Source organism: Silurus meridionalis, chromosome 11 (assembly GCF_014805685.1).
Source record: "Silurus meridionalis isolate SWU-2019-XX chromosome 11, ASM1480568v1, whole genome shotgun sequence".
NCBI lineage: Eukaryota > Metazoa > Chordata > Actinopteri > Siluriformes > Siluridae > Silurus > Silurus meridionalis.
In genome coordinates this window covers 11,769,748-11,783,783 of record NC_060894.1, presented here as the reverse complement: position 1 = coordinate 11,783,783, position 14,036 = coordinate 11,769,748, and the positions used below count along the sequence as shown (strand labels likewise).

Genomic DNA, 14,036 nt, shown 5'->3' with positions numbered 1-14,036 from the left:
ATAGCCAAGAAGTAATAAGAGCTGGTCCAGATGACCTTTCATATTTTTTTTGTTTATTCTTATTTTTTCATTTATGTAAAAGTATAGATAACAGATTTTTTGTATAAATAAAAAGTTTAGAAATGACATTTGTTTCTAGTTCTTTGCTTTTTATTTATTCTGAATAGTGAAAAGAAGAAGGAGGGAGTGCCTCTAATAAAATGTTTTGTTTAGGGTTCCCAAATGTGTAGAACCGGCCCTGCAGTGCAACTTGCAAAAGAAAACTGTATACAGGAGTGTAATTAAATAAAACCAAATGTAAAAAAGGTTGTGCAAAACAGCAATAGCAGCAGTCAAATAGAGGTGCAAAAACAGCATGTAAACAGTTATATAGTTATAATAAAATAATAATATAATATGGGTGGTGCTGAAGACATGGAGGTGTGAAATGAGTATGAGTGTGTGTTTGAATTCAGATTTGTAGCAGCTTAGTAACACTCAGTTGAGTCAGTGTGAGTGTGTTTGTGTGAGTTTCAGTTCCAGTTAATTATTTGTGAAATCTTAAAATGCAAAAAATTGGGTGTTTGATTTGACACAGGAAACACAACATCTATGGGTAAATTCAACATTTTCTATGTAGTAAATCAAGGAAATAATGTAGACTGGAAAAGAACTAGAACTATATTTAGACCTACTGTTTATGGTAAGATATTCTCATAATTATCTTTAGAAATTATTTTGGAAATAGATTTTGATACTGCTACTGCAAGAAAACCATTCTATTTATTAATTAATTTACTGAATCTGTTTATGAATTTAAACTGATTATTTACTGCACTTTAAGTTTAAATGGGTTAACTACTGCCCTAGCCATTTGTGCACATTCAGCCACAAGGGTATTAGCATAGTCAGGTACTGATGTAGAGTGAGAAGGCCTGGGGCACAGTCCCCATTCCAATTCATCCCAAAAGTGTTCAACAGTTTATTTATTTATTTATTTATTTATTTATTTATTTATTTATTTATTTATTTATTTATTCATATAGGACTGTGTAGTCTTGTGCATGTTGTCCAATCTAAACTGCTGGTTACAAAGTTACTTTACAACTTCACAAGATTCAAGAGTCAAGTCGGAGAGCTTCTTAACTTATTTGTAATTAGCATTACTAAACAAAGATTTTATTAACATTAAAGTGTGAAATGCTTGTAATAACTGTCGTGTTGTGTAATAACTGTTTGATTGAAGTATTTTTCATCAGTACACTTTTGCTAGTAGTGCATTTCTACCTTTGATTTTCTAACTTGGGTCCCCTCATCGTTGAACTCTAAGCGAACATAAAAACAAACATTGCTGAAAATGATCAAAGGTACTGTGTGTCTTCTTGCTGTCCATAATCCCTGTTCACTCATGTTGCTCCCAAAGGGCAAAGGGCAAATCTGTCCTATACCTTATAAATTCAGTAGAGAAATATGACCACAGAAATAAATTTGGCAAAGTTGCAGGTTTGTTAATTACGCAGAGCAATGAGTGGCCATGTAGAAGATCTCAGCCCTAAACAGGCTGCAGCTCTGGAAGAGGTGAGCATAAAACATACACTGTTAACTGCAAAAATAATTCCATGTTTAGAAAATATTATATGCATAAACATAGAACTCTGGTGAATTTGCTGCAAAATTTATGTCATTTTGTCTAGTTGTGTGAAAGAATTAAAGATGTGTATGCCCAGCTTCCTAATCAAAGTGACAATTACCTGCTTCGCTGGCTCCGAGGTAAGTGGCCACTAATTTACATTTGGAAAGTTTTTGCTTTTTTTTAATCTTGTACAGGCATAATAACAGACATATATTTACAGGCATATTAGTAATAGTACACTTTTATTTTTAATGGCCTCATACATATGTAGTTTGACCTTATTTTTCTGTACAGTAATAACTCCAGCCTACTATTACAGTATTCTGATCATTTAGAAAGCTAGTATTAAAATAAATGAATTTAATTGAAATTTAGGAAAAGATCTAAAATAGTACAATCATTTTAAAAAAATCAAATAGGTAAATTCAATTGATTCAATTGCATTGTATAAGCAATAACAAGGGCTACATCAAATACATCATTTATTTTATAATAGAAAATTTAACTCTACATCAAATCTACATATGCTACAGATATAGACAGGAATGATTAATGATACCTGTATATCTCACATATAGAATATAAGAACTTTCACAAACCAAAATTTTTATTAGACTTAGACTTTATTATACAGATTTACTTTACAGATATACTTTATGGATCCCATGAGGGAAATTATTGCGTTACAGCAGCAGCAGGTTATACAAACAGTATTATTATGAATGATACTGGAAAATATGCTTATGGCATTCGATAAATATGCAATCATACAGTACACATTTTATGTTAAAAATAAAATTAGCAATCCTAAAATATATCAGAATAGCCCAAATCAGTTCATTATTTATCAAAGTACAAGAGAAAGTATTAAAGATCAGAAAGTTTTATTCACCCCCTAAAAGGTGTACAAGAAACATTTTTGAGGTTGGTGTCAGCAATATGTGCCTAATATTTGCACATTACCCAGTTAATCGTTTGTTCATGTTTGCTTGAATGACTTGCATTTTTAACCCATGTACCATGAGAGAAGTTCAAGGCAAAATTCTTGATAATTCCGATACAAATATTTGTAGTTCCCTTCACCCTGATTTTTATCCATGCAAAACATTTGCTTGTTCCTACTGAACCATATTAATGATTAAGATGTGTGATGTTTACTATGAACGACTAACATGTATTTGCACATTTAAATATTTCAATGACGTTTGAATTAAAAAAAATATCAAGATAATGCTGGGAGTATAAGTCATGTAGTGATTATACACCGTGATTCAGCCTTAGGTACACTAAATTCCACTTGGTTCACAAACATTAAATATATTTTTGTGATGTGTTTAGGGAATCTGATACTAATTTGTTGCCTGATGCTGTATTTGTTATTCCCACGAGAAGCAGTTTTGAGCTGTGCTGTTACTAGAACTGCAACAATAGCATTTATTAGCAGTCTGTAAAATCTATAAACCAGCACATCTGGCAACAACAACCATGCCACAAAGTCACTGAGTTCACAGTTGTCCCGTTTTTATACATAATGTGAATAATTAACTAAAGTAACTAACTAACTGTGAACTAAAGTTTGATTAGATTAGATTATGTTAGATTAGATTAAATTAGATTCAACTTTATTGTCATTGTGCAAGGTACATGTACAGAGCCATTGAAATGCAGTTAGTGCATAGGTGTCCTATTTACAATTAATTGCATTGTTATAAATAAGGGTATGGGTCCATATTTACAGGGGTAAGCGTGAAAAATGTACAGAAGGTGCAGTAGGTAATTATGTGTGTGTGTGTGTGTGTGTGTGTGTGTGTGTGTGTGTGTGTGTGTGTGTGTGTGTGTGTGTGTATATATATATATATATATATATATATATATATATATATATATATAATATACTGTGCAAAGATTGTGTATAGATGTCAGGCGATAACATGCTCAAATGACAAAAAGTGTCCTTTTGACCTCTAATGACCTATATTTGACCTAAAATGACCTATATTTGCATGATTTTCTGCATTGTGCTGTGACAAGTTTACTGTTATGTATCCTATTCCTCTAGCATCTTCTTCTCTTTTGTAGCTAGAAGCTTCAATGTCCTAAAGGCTGAAGCAATGCTTAGAAAGGTATTTTTTAATATTCCTTATTAAGATAATCTAAATTAAGTCTTTGTCACAAGTTTCTCTCATAAGTATTAAATCACAGTAGAATATAATATGTTATAGGAAAATATTAAATAAATGTGTTTATTTAATTATTTATTTATTTATTTATTTAAATTTTTCATTTTTTTACATTTTTATTATTATTTATACAAGAACAACATGTAATACTTGAATCCATGTATGGTTACATTCAGTGTTGTGAAGTTTAGTTTCTCTTGTCCTTATGAAAAACCGCAGTAGTACTGTATTTCTTTCCCTCGCTATCTTTTTCCTTCTGCATCTTTTGAAGTTAATAACATAAAAAAATGAAGGTTTAGAGTGTAGTTTTTCATCCTGAAGACTATCTCAGAGTAAAAATGCTCATTTTGCTATGTTAAATAGCGTTTTTGTAATCGTTTATTATTCAGCTTGTATTATGAAGAGCATCTATAATACAAATCCCAGTGAATTAGCTTTTAATCTAGAAATAATGTGTTCAGAAAGTGTGTTAATAATAATGTGTGTTTATCTTTGCTGTTAACACTTCTGTCACAGCTATGCTGATAAAGAACCTCTTCTGACCTGTTGAGATTCATAATTTGATGGTGCTATGGTACAAATTGTTTAAATGACACAAATCTTGTGATTACAGTCTAATAAATACTTTCAATAACTTTTCTTTGTGAAGAAAATTTTGCTCTTTTTTTTTTTTTTTTGACCTTTTTTTGTTTTGTTTTGAGGTTCCTTTAAACCTAGTGTTAAACCTATTGATCACTTTAAACAGCAAGCAAGTTCACCAATGTGATTGATTTCCAGCATTTGGAATTTCGCAAGCGTTTGAAAGTAGATTCTATCCTAGAAGACTGGAAACCACCAGAGGTGAGCAACAACATGGTTAAATAGCAATATGTTGCCTTGTGAAGTGTATTTTGGTTTACATGTTATGTGGTTGATGCGTTCAGGTAATTGAGAACTACATGTCTGGTGGGATGTGTGGCTATGATCGAGAGGGAAGTCCAGTCTGGTATGATATAATTGGCCCTCTTGATCCAAAAGGTCTTCTCATGTCTGCCACCAAGCAAGACTACATAAGGACCAAAATTAGAGACTGTGAGCTACTGCGAAAAGAGTGTTTGAAACAGTCTGAAAGGGTAGAATTTCTCTGCCATTTTCTTCATTTTACTGCTTAATAGTGTAAAAGTTACTTGCTTTAAAATATATATATTTTTTAATATCTTTACCAACCATAGCTCCATTAGGATGTTATATATAGATTTTTCATATATATATATATATATATATATATATATATATATATATATATATATATATATATATATATATATATATATATATATAATTCCAGCTTGGGAAAGCTGTGGAATCAATCACTCTTATTTATGATTGTGAAGACCTTGGCCTGAAACATATCTGGAAGCCTGCAGTTGAAGCATATGGAGAAGTAAGACATGACACGTCCAAATGTTTAAATATTTGAAATTAAGTATAAAGTATATATATATAAAAAATAAAGTCCCACATAATTGATCATATTTGCATTTGCTTGCATTTAATATTTAATTGACACTTTTGCAGATTCTTACCATGTTTGAGGAAAACTATCCTGAGGGCCTTAAGAGGGTTCTTCTTATTAAAGGTAGTTATACTGTATGTATAGTTCAATGTATCCTTGAATGTGATAAACAATTATGTATTTAATTATTTACTGAATTAACTGTGATTTATCTGTATATGTGACCTTGTTGATTCTTTGTTTCCTATTTTATGCAGCGCCTAAACTCTTTCCTATTGCGTACAACTTGATTAAACCGTTCCTGTGCGAAGAAACCCGGCGAAAAATTATCATCGTTGGCTGTAGCCCTGCTTTATTCTCATTCTCATTTTTATAATGCAGAAGAAAATATATGCATATGTCTGTTATATAGAGTTACAGATAAAACCAAATCTAAAAAATATATATTTTCATTTTTTCTTTTTACAGCTAACTGGAAGGAAGTACTGCAGAAATACGTAGTACCAGACCAGCTGCCTGTGGTCTACGGAGGCACTTTGACAGATCCGAATGGGAACCCCTACTGTAAAACTATGGTGAGATTATCAACAGATATGTGTCCTACAGGTAGGATAGTATAGGAAAATCCCATCTTTAAAGTTTGCAGTGTAAAATAATGTGTTATAGGATGATTCCAGGAAACATATGATAAAAACAAGTCAAGTAATTTGTTTTGGTTAACATGCAAATAAGATTGTGTCATCGCCTTCTGTAGTTTATTCTAATTGTTTATAGTTCTACAATCTAAGATCTATTACATTAATGCCTCTATTAGCATTAATACTATTTCAGATGTCTTTATCACATGTATCATACCATTGTAAATTTCAAAATAAGTAAAGTTAATAACATTAATACATTAAAAAACATTAATTAATAGCAGTTCTTTCCTTATGTTCCACAACTGTGTCAACTGTTCATTTGAACAAACAGAATGATTCTTAAAACCCACATCCAAATTTTGGGAGTGGGAACTGCTAGCTTAGTTTAGATATTAGACTTCTGATTGGAAGGTTTAAAATTCAAATCCATTGCCACTGAGCTGCCACTACAGGCTCTTGGTCAAGGCCCTCAAGACCCTCAACTGCCCAGTTGTATAAATGAGATCATTATAAGTCTCTCTGGATAAGGGGCTGCCAAATGCTATAAATGTATCTGTTTTGAAAGAACAAGCATAACAAGTGAAAATAAGTGAGAATTATATTTCTGAATTGAAAACAGTTTCATTTCATATGCAGGCAATTTCTGTAGCCAAACATTCGAAATAAGAAACAGCACAATATATGAAATGGTCAATGAATTAAAATGCAGGTCCCAGTTTTTATTATACAACAATGAAGTGGGTGTGAGTGTGCATGATGGCCTCTGATGCCCTAGTATTCATTCAGGGTGTGGGATATATCTCAGTGTTCATGGTACCAGAATTAACCCTATTTCCTGAAAGCAAATGTATGTATAGTCTGTTATTTAATAAAGAATGTTATACTGAAAGGATGTTATTAATTTTCTTTAAAAAAGCAATCATTTCGTGAGGAATAGTAAAAGGGAGATAAGGTATCTAATGGATATATGGGGGGGGGGGGGGGGGGGGGGTTTGGAAGGGCATGCACTAAACCCAGGTAAAAACTCTTATTCCTCTTAAAACTCTTAAATCTTATTTCTAACCTACATTCTTTTTTTTTTCCCTTTCAGATTAATTATGGAGGTGTCGTGCCTAAATCCTACTACATTAAAGATTCTGTTGATGTGCAGTATGAAAAGTGTGTTACCATCAGCCGGGGTTCCGACCACCAACTGGAATGTGAAGTCCTTGTCCCTAACTGCTTACTAAGGTGAGTAATGGATCCATTGCTCTTATTCTATCAGTATTTTTTTTAAAGCATTGTTTATTTGTTCATTTATGGTAATTATAGATGGCAGTTCACTAGTGATGGTGGTGATATTGGCTTTGGCATCTACATGAAGACAAAAAAAGGAGTAAAACAGAAAATCACAGAAATGCAAGAGGTGTTGCCAAATACACGTTATAATGCACATCTGGTGCCAATGGATGAATCGTACACATGTGACGAACCAGGCATTTGTAAGTACAAACTATCCAAAAGAAACACTATAAAATGAAAAGAATAGACTACTGGGAATACAGCCCTCACATTTCAGGAACCATTTTAGTATATGTAGTCAAGGGACAATACTATGAAAATGAATGAAAATGAAACTTGGATAAATCTTAGAGTTGTCAGTATTGAAGTACAGATTGACTGTCCTCTGTCTGCTTGACAAGACCATACAAATTTGTGTATCTTTATTAGAGCAGTTAAAATTTGGTGCTTTGAGTACAATTCTCTCATACTGACCACTGGATGTTCAACATGACACTTAAGGCCAAATAACTCTCTTAGGATTCAAGAATTAGAATTGTTGCTCTCCACAAAGATGGCCAGGGCTATAAGAAGATCAGTAACACCCTGAAACTGAGTTACAGTACAGTGGCCGCAGCATGAATTACTGGAACCATGTCCTGTGGTCTGATGAGACTAATATATGATTCAGATCATCAAACTAATTTAAATATTAGTAAAAGTTAACACAAGTGAATACAACATGCAGTTTTTAAATTATGTTTTTTATTATTGAGGGAAAATTAAATCCAAAACTCCATGGCTCTGTGTGAAAAAGTGCCCCCTAAACCTAATAACTGGTTGGGTCACCCTTAGCAGCAACAACTGCAATCAAGCGTTTCTGATAACTTGCAATGAGTCTGATTTTCCACTCATCTATGCAGAATTGTTGTAATTCAGCCACATTGGAGGGTTTTCAAACATTAACCCCCTTTTTAAGGTCATGGCACAGCATCTCAATAGCATTCAGGTCAGGACTTTGACTAGGCCACTCCAGGTCTTTATTTTGTATTTATTTATAAAATGCATGTTGTGTTCACTTGTGTTAACTTTTGCTAATAATTAAATTAGTTTGATGATCTGAAACATTAAAGTGTGACAAACATGCAAAAAAAATAAGAAATCATAAGAAACCAACACCTTTTTACACCACTGTATATAAGGTGATTAAAGTGTTGATTAATCTGATGTGACAACATTACATGATGTAATTCAACATGGATTTGAAAACCTTTAAAGCCAACATGGATTTTAACCTTTAACATTAAAAGTGGCATTCATTAATAAATGTAATTGTTGGCATTAACCGGCTTCCAAATTACATTATGAGATATATATATATATATATATATATATATATATATATATATATATATATATATATATATATATATATATATATATATATATATATATATTTTATGAGGTTCCCTGGTGGTCTAGTGGTTAGGATGCGGCGATCCCACCGCTGCGGCCCAGGTTCGATTCCCGGTTAGGGAACCAACCCCAGCCATTAGGGTTGCACAAGCCAGTGCACTCTTAGTGCCGGTCCCAAGCCCGGATAAATGAGGAGGGTTGCTTTAGGAAGGGCATCCAGCGTAAAAACACATGCCAAATCGAACATGAAAGGGTATCTGGGAAAGTTTATAGGATTGTGGTGAGAACTGCGATGTTGTATGGTTTAGAGACAGTGGCCCGGACTAAAAGACAGGAGGTGGAGCTGGAGGTAGCAGAGCTGAAGATGTTGAGGTTTTCGTTGAGAGTGATGTGGATGGACAGGATTAGAAATGAGTTTATTAGAGGAACAGTGCATGTAGGACGTTTTGGAGACGATGTGAGGGAGGTGTGATTGAGATGGTTTGGACATGTGCAGAGGAGGGACATAGGGGTATATCAGTAGTAAAATGTGAGGATGGAGCCACTAGAAAGGAGGAAAAGAGGAAGACCAAAGAGAAGGTTTATGGATGTGGTGAGGGAAGACATGCAGGTAGTTGGTTTGAAAGAACCAGATGTAGAGGACGGGGGTATGGAGACGGATGATCCACTGTGGAGACCCCTAATAGAATAAACCGAAAGATTTATCTATCTATCTATCTATCTATCTATCTATCTATCTATCTATCTATCTATCTATCTATCTATCTATCTATCTATCTATATATATATATATTATGATATGATGACTATGGTAGTTTTTGTAAGAAGATTCATAATTTGGGAGTTGTCTCTGGTGATTATAAAACTGTTGTGCTACAAAGTCTTACTTACTTTTAGAGAGAGTAAAATGAGAGGTACAGTAGATGAGCGAAGACTGTAGGCCTCATAGCTTAAACGCTAGCAGTAACAATCCATTCTCGTGGATGTTCCACAACATAAAAATAATTCTGTGGCATTTATTAATAAACTAAATTGTTAGCATTAACAGGCTTCCATGGCATAATGAAATAAAATCCTTTTGGATATGATGTTAAGAGAAAAATAAATTCTGGAGTACAATAAATCTGCTTTATATCAGGACAAAACACACTATTATATTTCTCATAATGACATGCTTTTGCTTAGTTGTATGTCCTTTTGTTGCATCTCTTTGCAGATGTGGTACGATTTGATAACTCTTACAGTATTCTTCAGTCAAAGAAGATAAGCTTCACGGTGGATGTTGTTCTACCTGAAATACACACTCAGAACATGGAGGAACAGGCATGACTTGAGAGTGCTGTATGTATTCTATATGAGACAAGATTTCTGTCAAGTATTGATCACCAGTGTACCTTAATATGAAGTGCAAACCTGACATATGCCACAATACCCAGAAAGCCTTGCCAGTGTAGAGGAAAGGGCCCGGGACGTACTGTGACCCTGACCAGGAAAAAACAATTGCTGAAAATGATTGAATTAATATATAAATTAATGAATAATAACATAATTAATTAATTGTAAGAATACACATGCCATTTGGATTTGATAGCGGGAGACTTGAATATTGTCTAGATAACATTCAAAGCATTTGATGTTTTTGTTTGTTTGTTAATTCAGTGTTGTCTTCTGTAAGGAAGGCATGTACATTAATTGAATGAAACACTCATCAAATATTCATATGCTCTGCTCATCTTAAAAATTAATGTTGATAATTTTAGCATTGAAAGTTTTGCATTGTCTCAGTTTAGGATGACATCTTCCCCAATGTTCTTTGTGAAAAAATAAATAAGCTTTATTTGACTTGGACTACAAAGACTATGTACTGTAGTTAATTTGTTAATCAATTGTGCCATATATATGTCTTTGATATAGACCTCAAATGGCACTCCAATATTTGAGTTTGACATAATGTTTTGCCTATTATACAGTGGTTACATTAAACCTTCACTGTTCTGAAGTATTAAATCCTCACTATCTGTGCTTAACTCAACCAAATATTGTATTGTCCACACACCAGCACACAATGGATATAATAATTCTTCTGCCAATGCAGGTTTTTATGACGGAAAAACATTTAACTGAGTTAAATCATATCATTTCTGCTCACTTTAATGTGATACAGCAACCATTACATTTTGGAAGGGGCAAAAAAGAAAAGTGTATAACAATAAACATAGCTAGTACTTTGATCACACCTTTTGTCTGTATTTATGGGATAAGAGTCTATCAACTTATATTTATAGCGTATAGGTTTCATTCCACTATTTCAGAGACTCCAGATCCAGACTGATTTAGATATATACAAACAATAACTGGAACATTCCAAATAATCTATTTCTCCAAATGATCTTCTTCTTTAGAAGTCATTTTTTGCTGACCTGGATATGTGCTTTGAGTGGTTACTTTGTTAAAAGGTGATTTTGTTTTTGCTTTATCTTCAGCTGTATTACCTACAGGTTTTGTGCCAATTTGGATATAACACATGATTCCCTATCTTGACTAGTGACCCAGATTCTAAATAGAAGCATTTATTAAGAATTATGCCCAAAGAACGTCTCCCTTGAACTAATATTCTGGCACATGTTTTGGGGTGATTGACAAAGGGCTTTATTTCAGGGTAATACCTCTTATGTTGATGTTCCACAGTCCATCTAGTGTTTTGAAACATCTTTTTTACCTATACAGATCTGGATGCATTTTTCTTGCACTTGCATGGCATTTTTAGCATTAGATCTGGAGAATGTATTATTTTGTTTAGATGTCATTATGAGTGATTGTTTCCAGTTTTTATTTGCATAGCACTTTTAATGGGCATTGCAGATTTACAGAAAAACAATGCTTAAGGATATAAATTTTAAATCAAGGATTTTTTCCCTAAATGAAGGAATTGTACCCCTAATGAGTAAGCCAGTGGCCACAAACCTCAGTGGACTTGCATCAGCATTTATTCACCTTTATTCTCATTATAATTATTAAAAAACATATTGCATAAGGTTATATAAACAAATGCTAAAAAGTGTGTTTTACAGCCTGGTAAATAATTTATTTTGGTGGCCATTGTTTTTTTAATTGCTTTGAGTTCATTTGTATTAAAATATCTATACCGACTTAAAAAAAAAGGAAACAGTAAAAGTGATCCACAACCTCAGCTCTGTCTCTAACTCTGATGTAAAACATTGGTATGATATAATAATAATTACAATCAATTGCTTAATCATTAAAAAAAACCCTTCATCATGCTAGTGCAACCTTACAGAATCAGGGTGCCCAGTTTGATGCAGGCCCCAGGTTACTGGAGATTTATGGACTTTTTTTAACATCTCCTAATAGTTGGATGATTAGCCATAATATCTTGGTAGTTGGTTCGGCTATGCTAAATTGCATATGGTGGTACTCTGCTGTGATCCAGTGTTACCTGAGTTGTGTTGTAAATAAGTGCATGAATGTGTAAGGGTAATGGACCATGCAGTGGACTGGCATCCCATTTATGATTCCTTCTCCATTCCTGTGTTCCCAGGATAGGCTCAGGATCCACTGTGACCCTGACCATGATAAAGCAAAAGAGTTTTCCACTTTCTTTAGAGTGTAAATAATGGTTTTATAGCAAAACAATTTCAGCACTTTGGATCAACTCATGTAATCAGGGAAACCAATGGATTTACGAAAAACAACACAAATCCAGCTTTAGATTATAAAATGATGGGAAACGGTACTGTGTATTATTCTAGCTAGGCTAATTTGCATAAGTTACATTTGTTCATTCGTGTTCATTAACTGGTTCATCATAAACTCCGCCATTAGGTTGCACAAGCAAGTGCACTCTTAGTGCTGGTACCAAGCCTGGATAAATGGGAAGGGTTGTGTTGGGAAGGGCATCCAGCGTAAAACGTGAAAATTCATACCAGATCGATCGATGCCCGGGTTACCAACGACCACCACAGGTATTGTTAGCTAACAGTATACCAGTTAAAATTGGGCTACTGTTGGCTGAAGGAGGAGAAGGAGAGGAGGAAGATGTCTACAGAAACAGCAGGAAAATAAGAAGTGGAGGAGAGTAAAGGTTAGGGCTGGTACTTTAAATTTTGTTACTATGACTGGTAAAGGGAGAGAGGTAGCTGATATGATGGAGCAGAGAAAGGTAGATATGTTATAGATATTGTGTGTTCAGGAGACCATGTGGTAAGGCCAGGAACATTGAAGGGGGGGTTAAACAGTTCTATCATGGTGTGGAAAGACTTCAATGGCCATGTAGGTAAAGGGAACGGTGATGAGTTGATGGGTAGGTATAACCCATATATTAAGTAGAGGGATGTGGAAGGACAGATTTAGCTAAAATGATGGAAATGGCAGTGGTAAATACATATATTAAGAAGAAGGAGGAGCATAGGGTGCTGTATAAGAATGGAGGAGTGGACTATATTTTATGTAGGAGATGCAACCTGAAAGAGATTGGAGACGGCAAGGTGTTGGCAGGGGACAGTGTAGCTACACAGCATCGGATGGTGGTCTGTAGGATGGTTATGGAGTTGAAGAAGAAGAGGAGGAGAGTGAGGACTAAAAAAAGAATAAGATGGTGGAATCTGAAGGAGGAAGACTGTAGTGTGAGATTCAGGGAAGAGGTCAGACAGGGGTAAGGCATATAAGGAGCTGTATGAGAAGTTGGACACTAAGGGAGGAGAAAAGGATTTATACCGATTGGCCAGGCAGAGGGACTGAGCTGGGAAGGATTTGCTACAAGTTAGAGCAATTAAGGATGGAGATGGAAATGTGTTGACTAGTGAGGAGAGTGTGTTGAGAAGATGGAGGGAGTATTTTCAGCAGCTGATGAATGAGGAAAATGAGAGAGAGAGAGAGAGAGAGAGAGAGAGAGAGAGAGAGAGAGAGAGAGAGAGAGAGAGAGAAGGTTGGATGATGTGGTGATGGTGAAGCAGGAAGTGGATAGAATTAGTAAGGGGGAAGTGAGAGCAGTGATTAATAGGATGAAGAGTGAAAGTCGGTAGGACCAGATGACATACCGGTAGAAGCTTGGAGATCTTTAGGAGAGATGGCAGTGGAGTTTTTATCCAGATTGTTTAACAGGATGTTGGAAGGTGAGAGGATGCCTGAGGAATGGAGAAAAAGTGTGCTGTTACTGGTTTTTAAGAATAAGGCAGATGTGCAGATCTGCAGTAACTACAGGGAACTTCAGTTAATCAGTCACACCATGACGTTATGGGAAAGAGTAGTGGAAGCCAGGCTGAGAGAAGAGGTGACCATCTGTGAGCAACAGTATGGTTTTATGCCAAGAAAGAGCACTACTGATGCATTATTTGCTTTGAGAATGTTGATGGAGAAGGCCAGAAAGAGTTGCATTGTGTGTTTGTGGATTTAGAGAAAGCGTACGACAGGGT

General features: G+C 34.6%; 1 protein-coding gene across 2 annotated transcripts; it reads left to right on the top strand.

Moving 5' to 3' along the window:
* Positions 1 to 1,360: 1,360 nt before the first annotated feature.
* sec14l7 (SEC14-like lipid binding 7) lies at positions 1,361 to 10,835 on the top strand. 2 transcript variants are annotated; one of them, XM_046860369.1, is made up of 12 exons: positions 1,362 to 1,557; positions 1,674 to 1,749; positions 3,692 to 3,735; positions 4,570 to 4,632; positions 4,716 to 4,904; positions 5,120 to 5,215; positions 5,350 to 5,410; positions 5,545 to 5,628; positions 5,756 to 5,862; positions 7,019 to 7,158; positions 7,240 to 7,409; positions 9,821 to 10,835. In XM_046860369.1, exons 1-12 carry the CDS (start codon positions 1,504 to 1,506, stop codon positions 9,931 to 9,933), a joined length of 1,197 nt encoding a protein of 398 aa, XP_046716325.1. In that variant the 5' UTR covers positions 1,362 to 1,503; the 3' UTR covers positions 9,934 to 10,835. The 2 variants fall into 2 exon arrangements, with proteins under 2 accessions (XP_046716326.1, XP_046716325.1); XM_046860370.1 differs by lacking the exons at positions 4,570 to 4,632; positions 4,716 to 4,904 and having other exon boundaries at positions 1,361 to 1,557.
* The last annotated feature ends 3,201 nt before the right edge of the window (positions 10,836 to 14,036 follow it).

Excerpts from the sequence above, each read along its gene's own strand:
- sec14l7 (XM_046860369.1), top strand. The coding sequence starts at position 1,504 with ATGAGTGGCCATGTAGAAGATCTCAGCCCTAAACAGGCTGCAGCTCTG. Across the intron at positions 4,905-5,119 it reads GTTTGAAACAGTCTGAAAGG|CTTGGGAAAGCTGTGGAATC; the intron begins GTAGAATTTCTC and ends ATATAATTCCAG. Across the intron at positions 5,863-7,018 it reads ACCCCTACTGTAAAACTATG|ATTAATTATGGAGGTGTCGT; the intron begins GTGAGATTATCA and ends TTTCCCTTTCAG.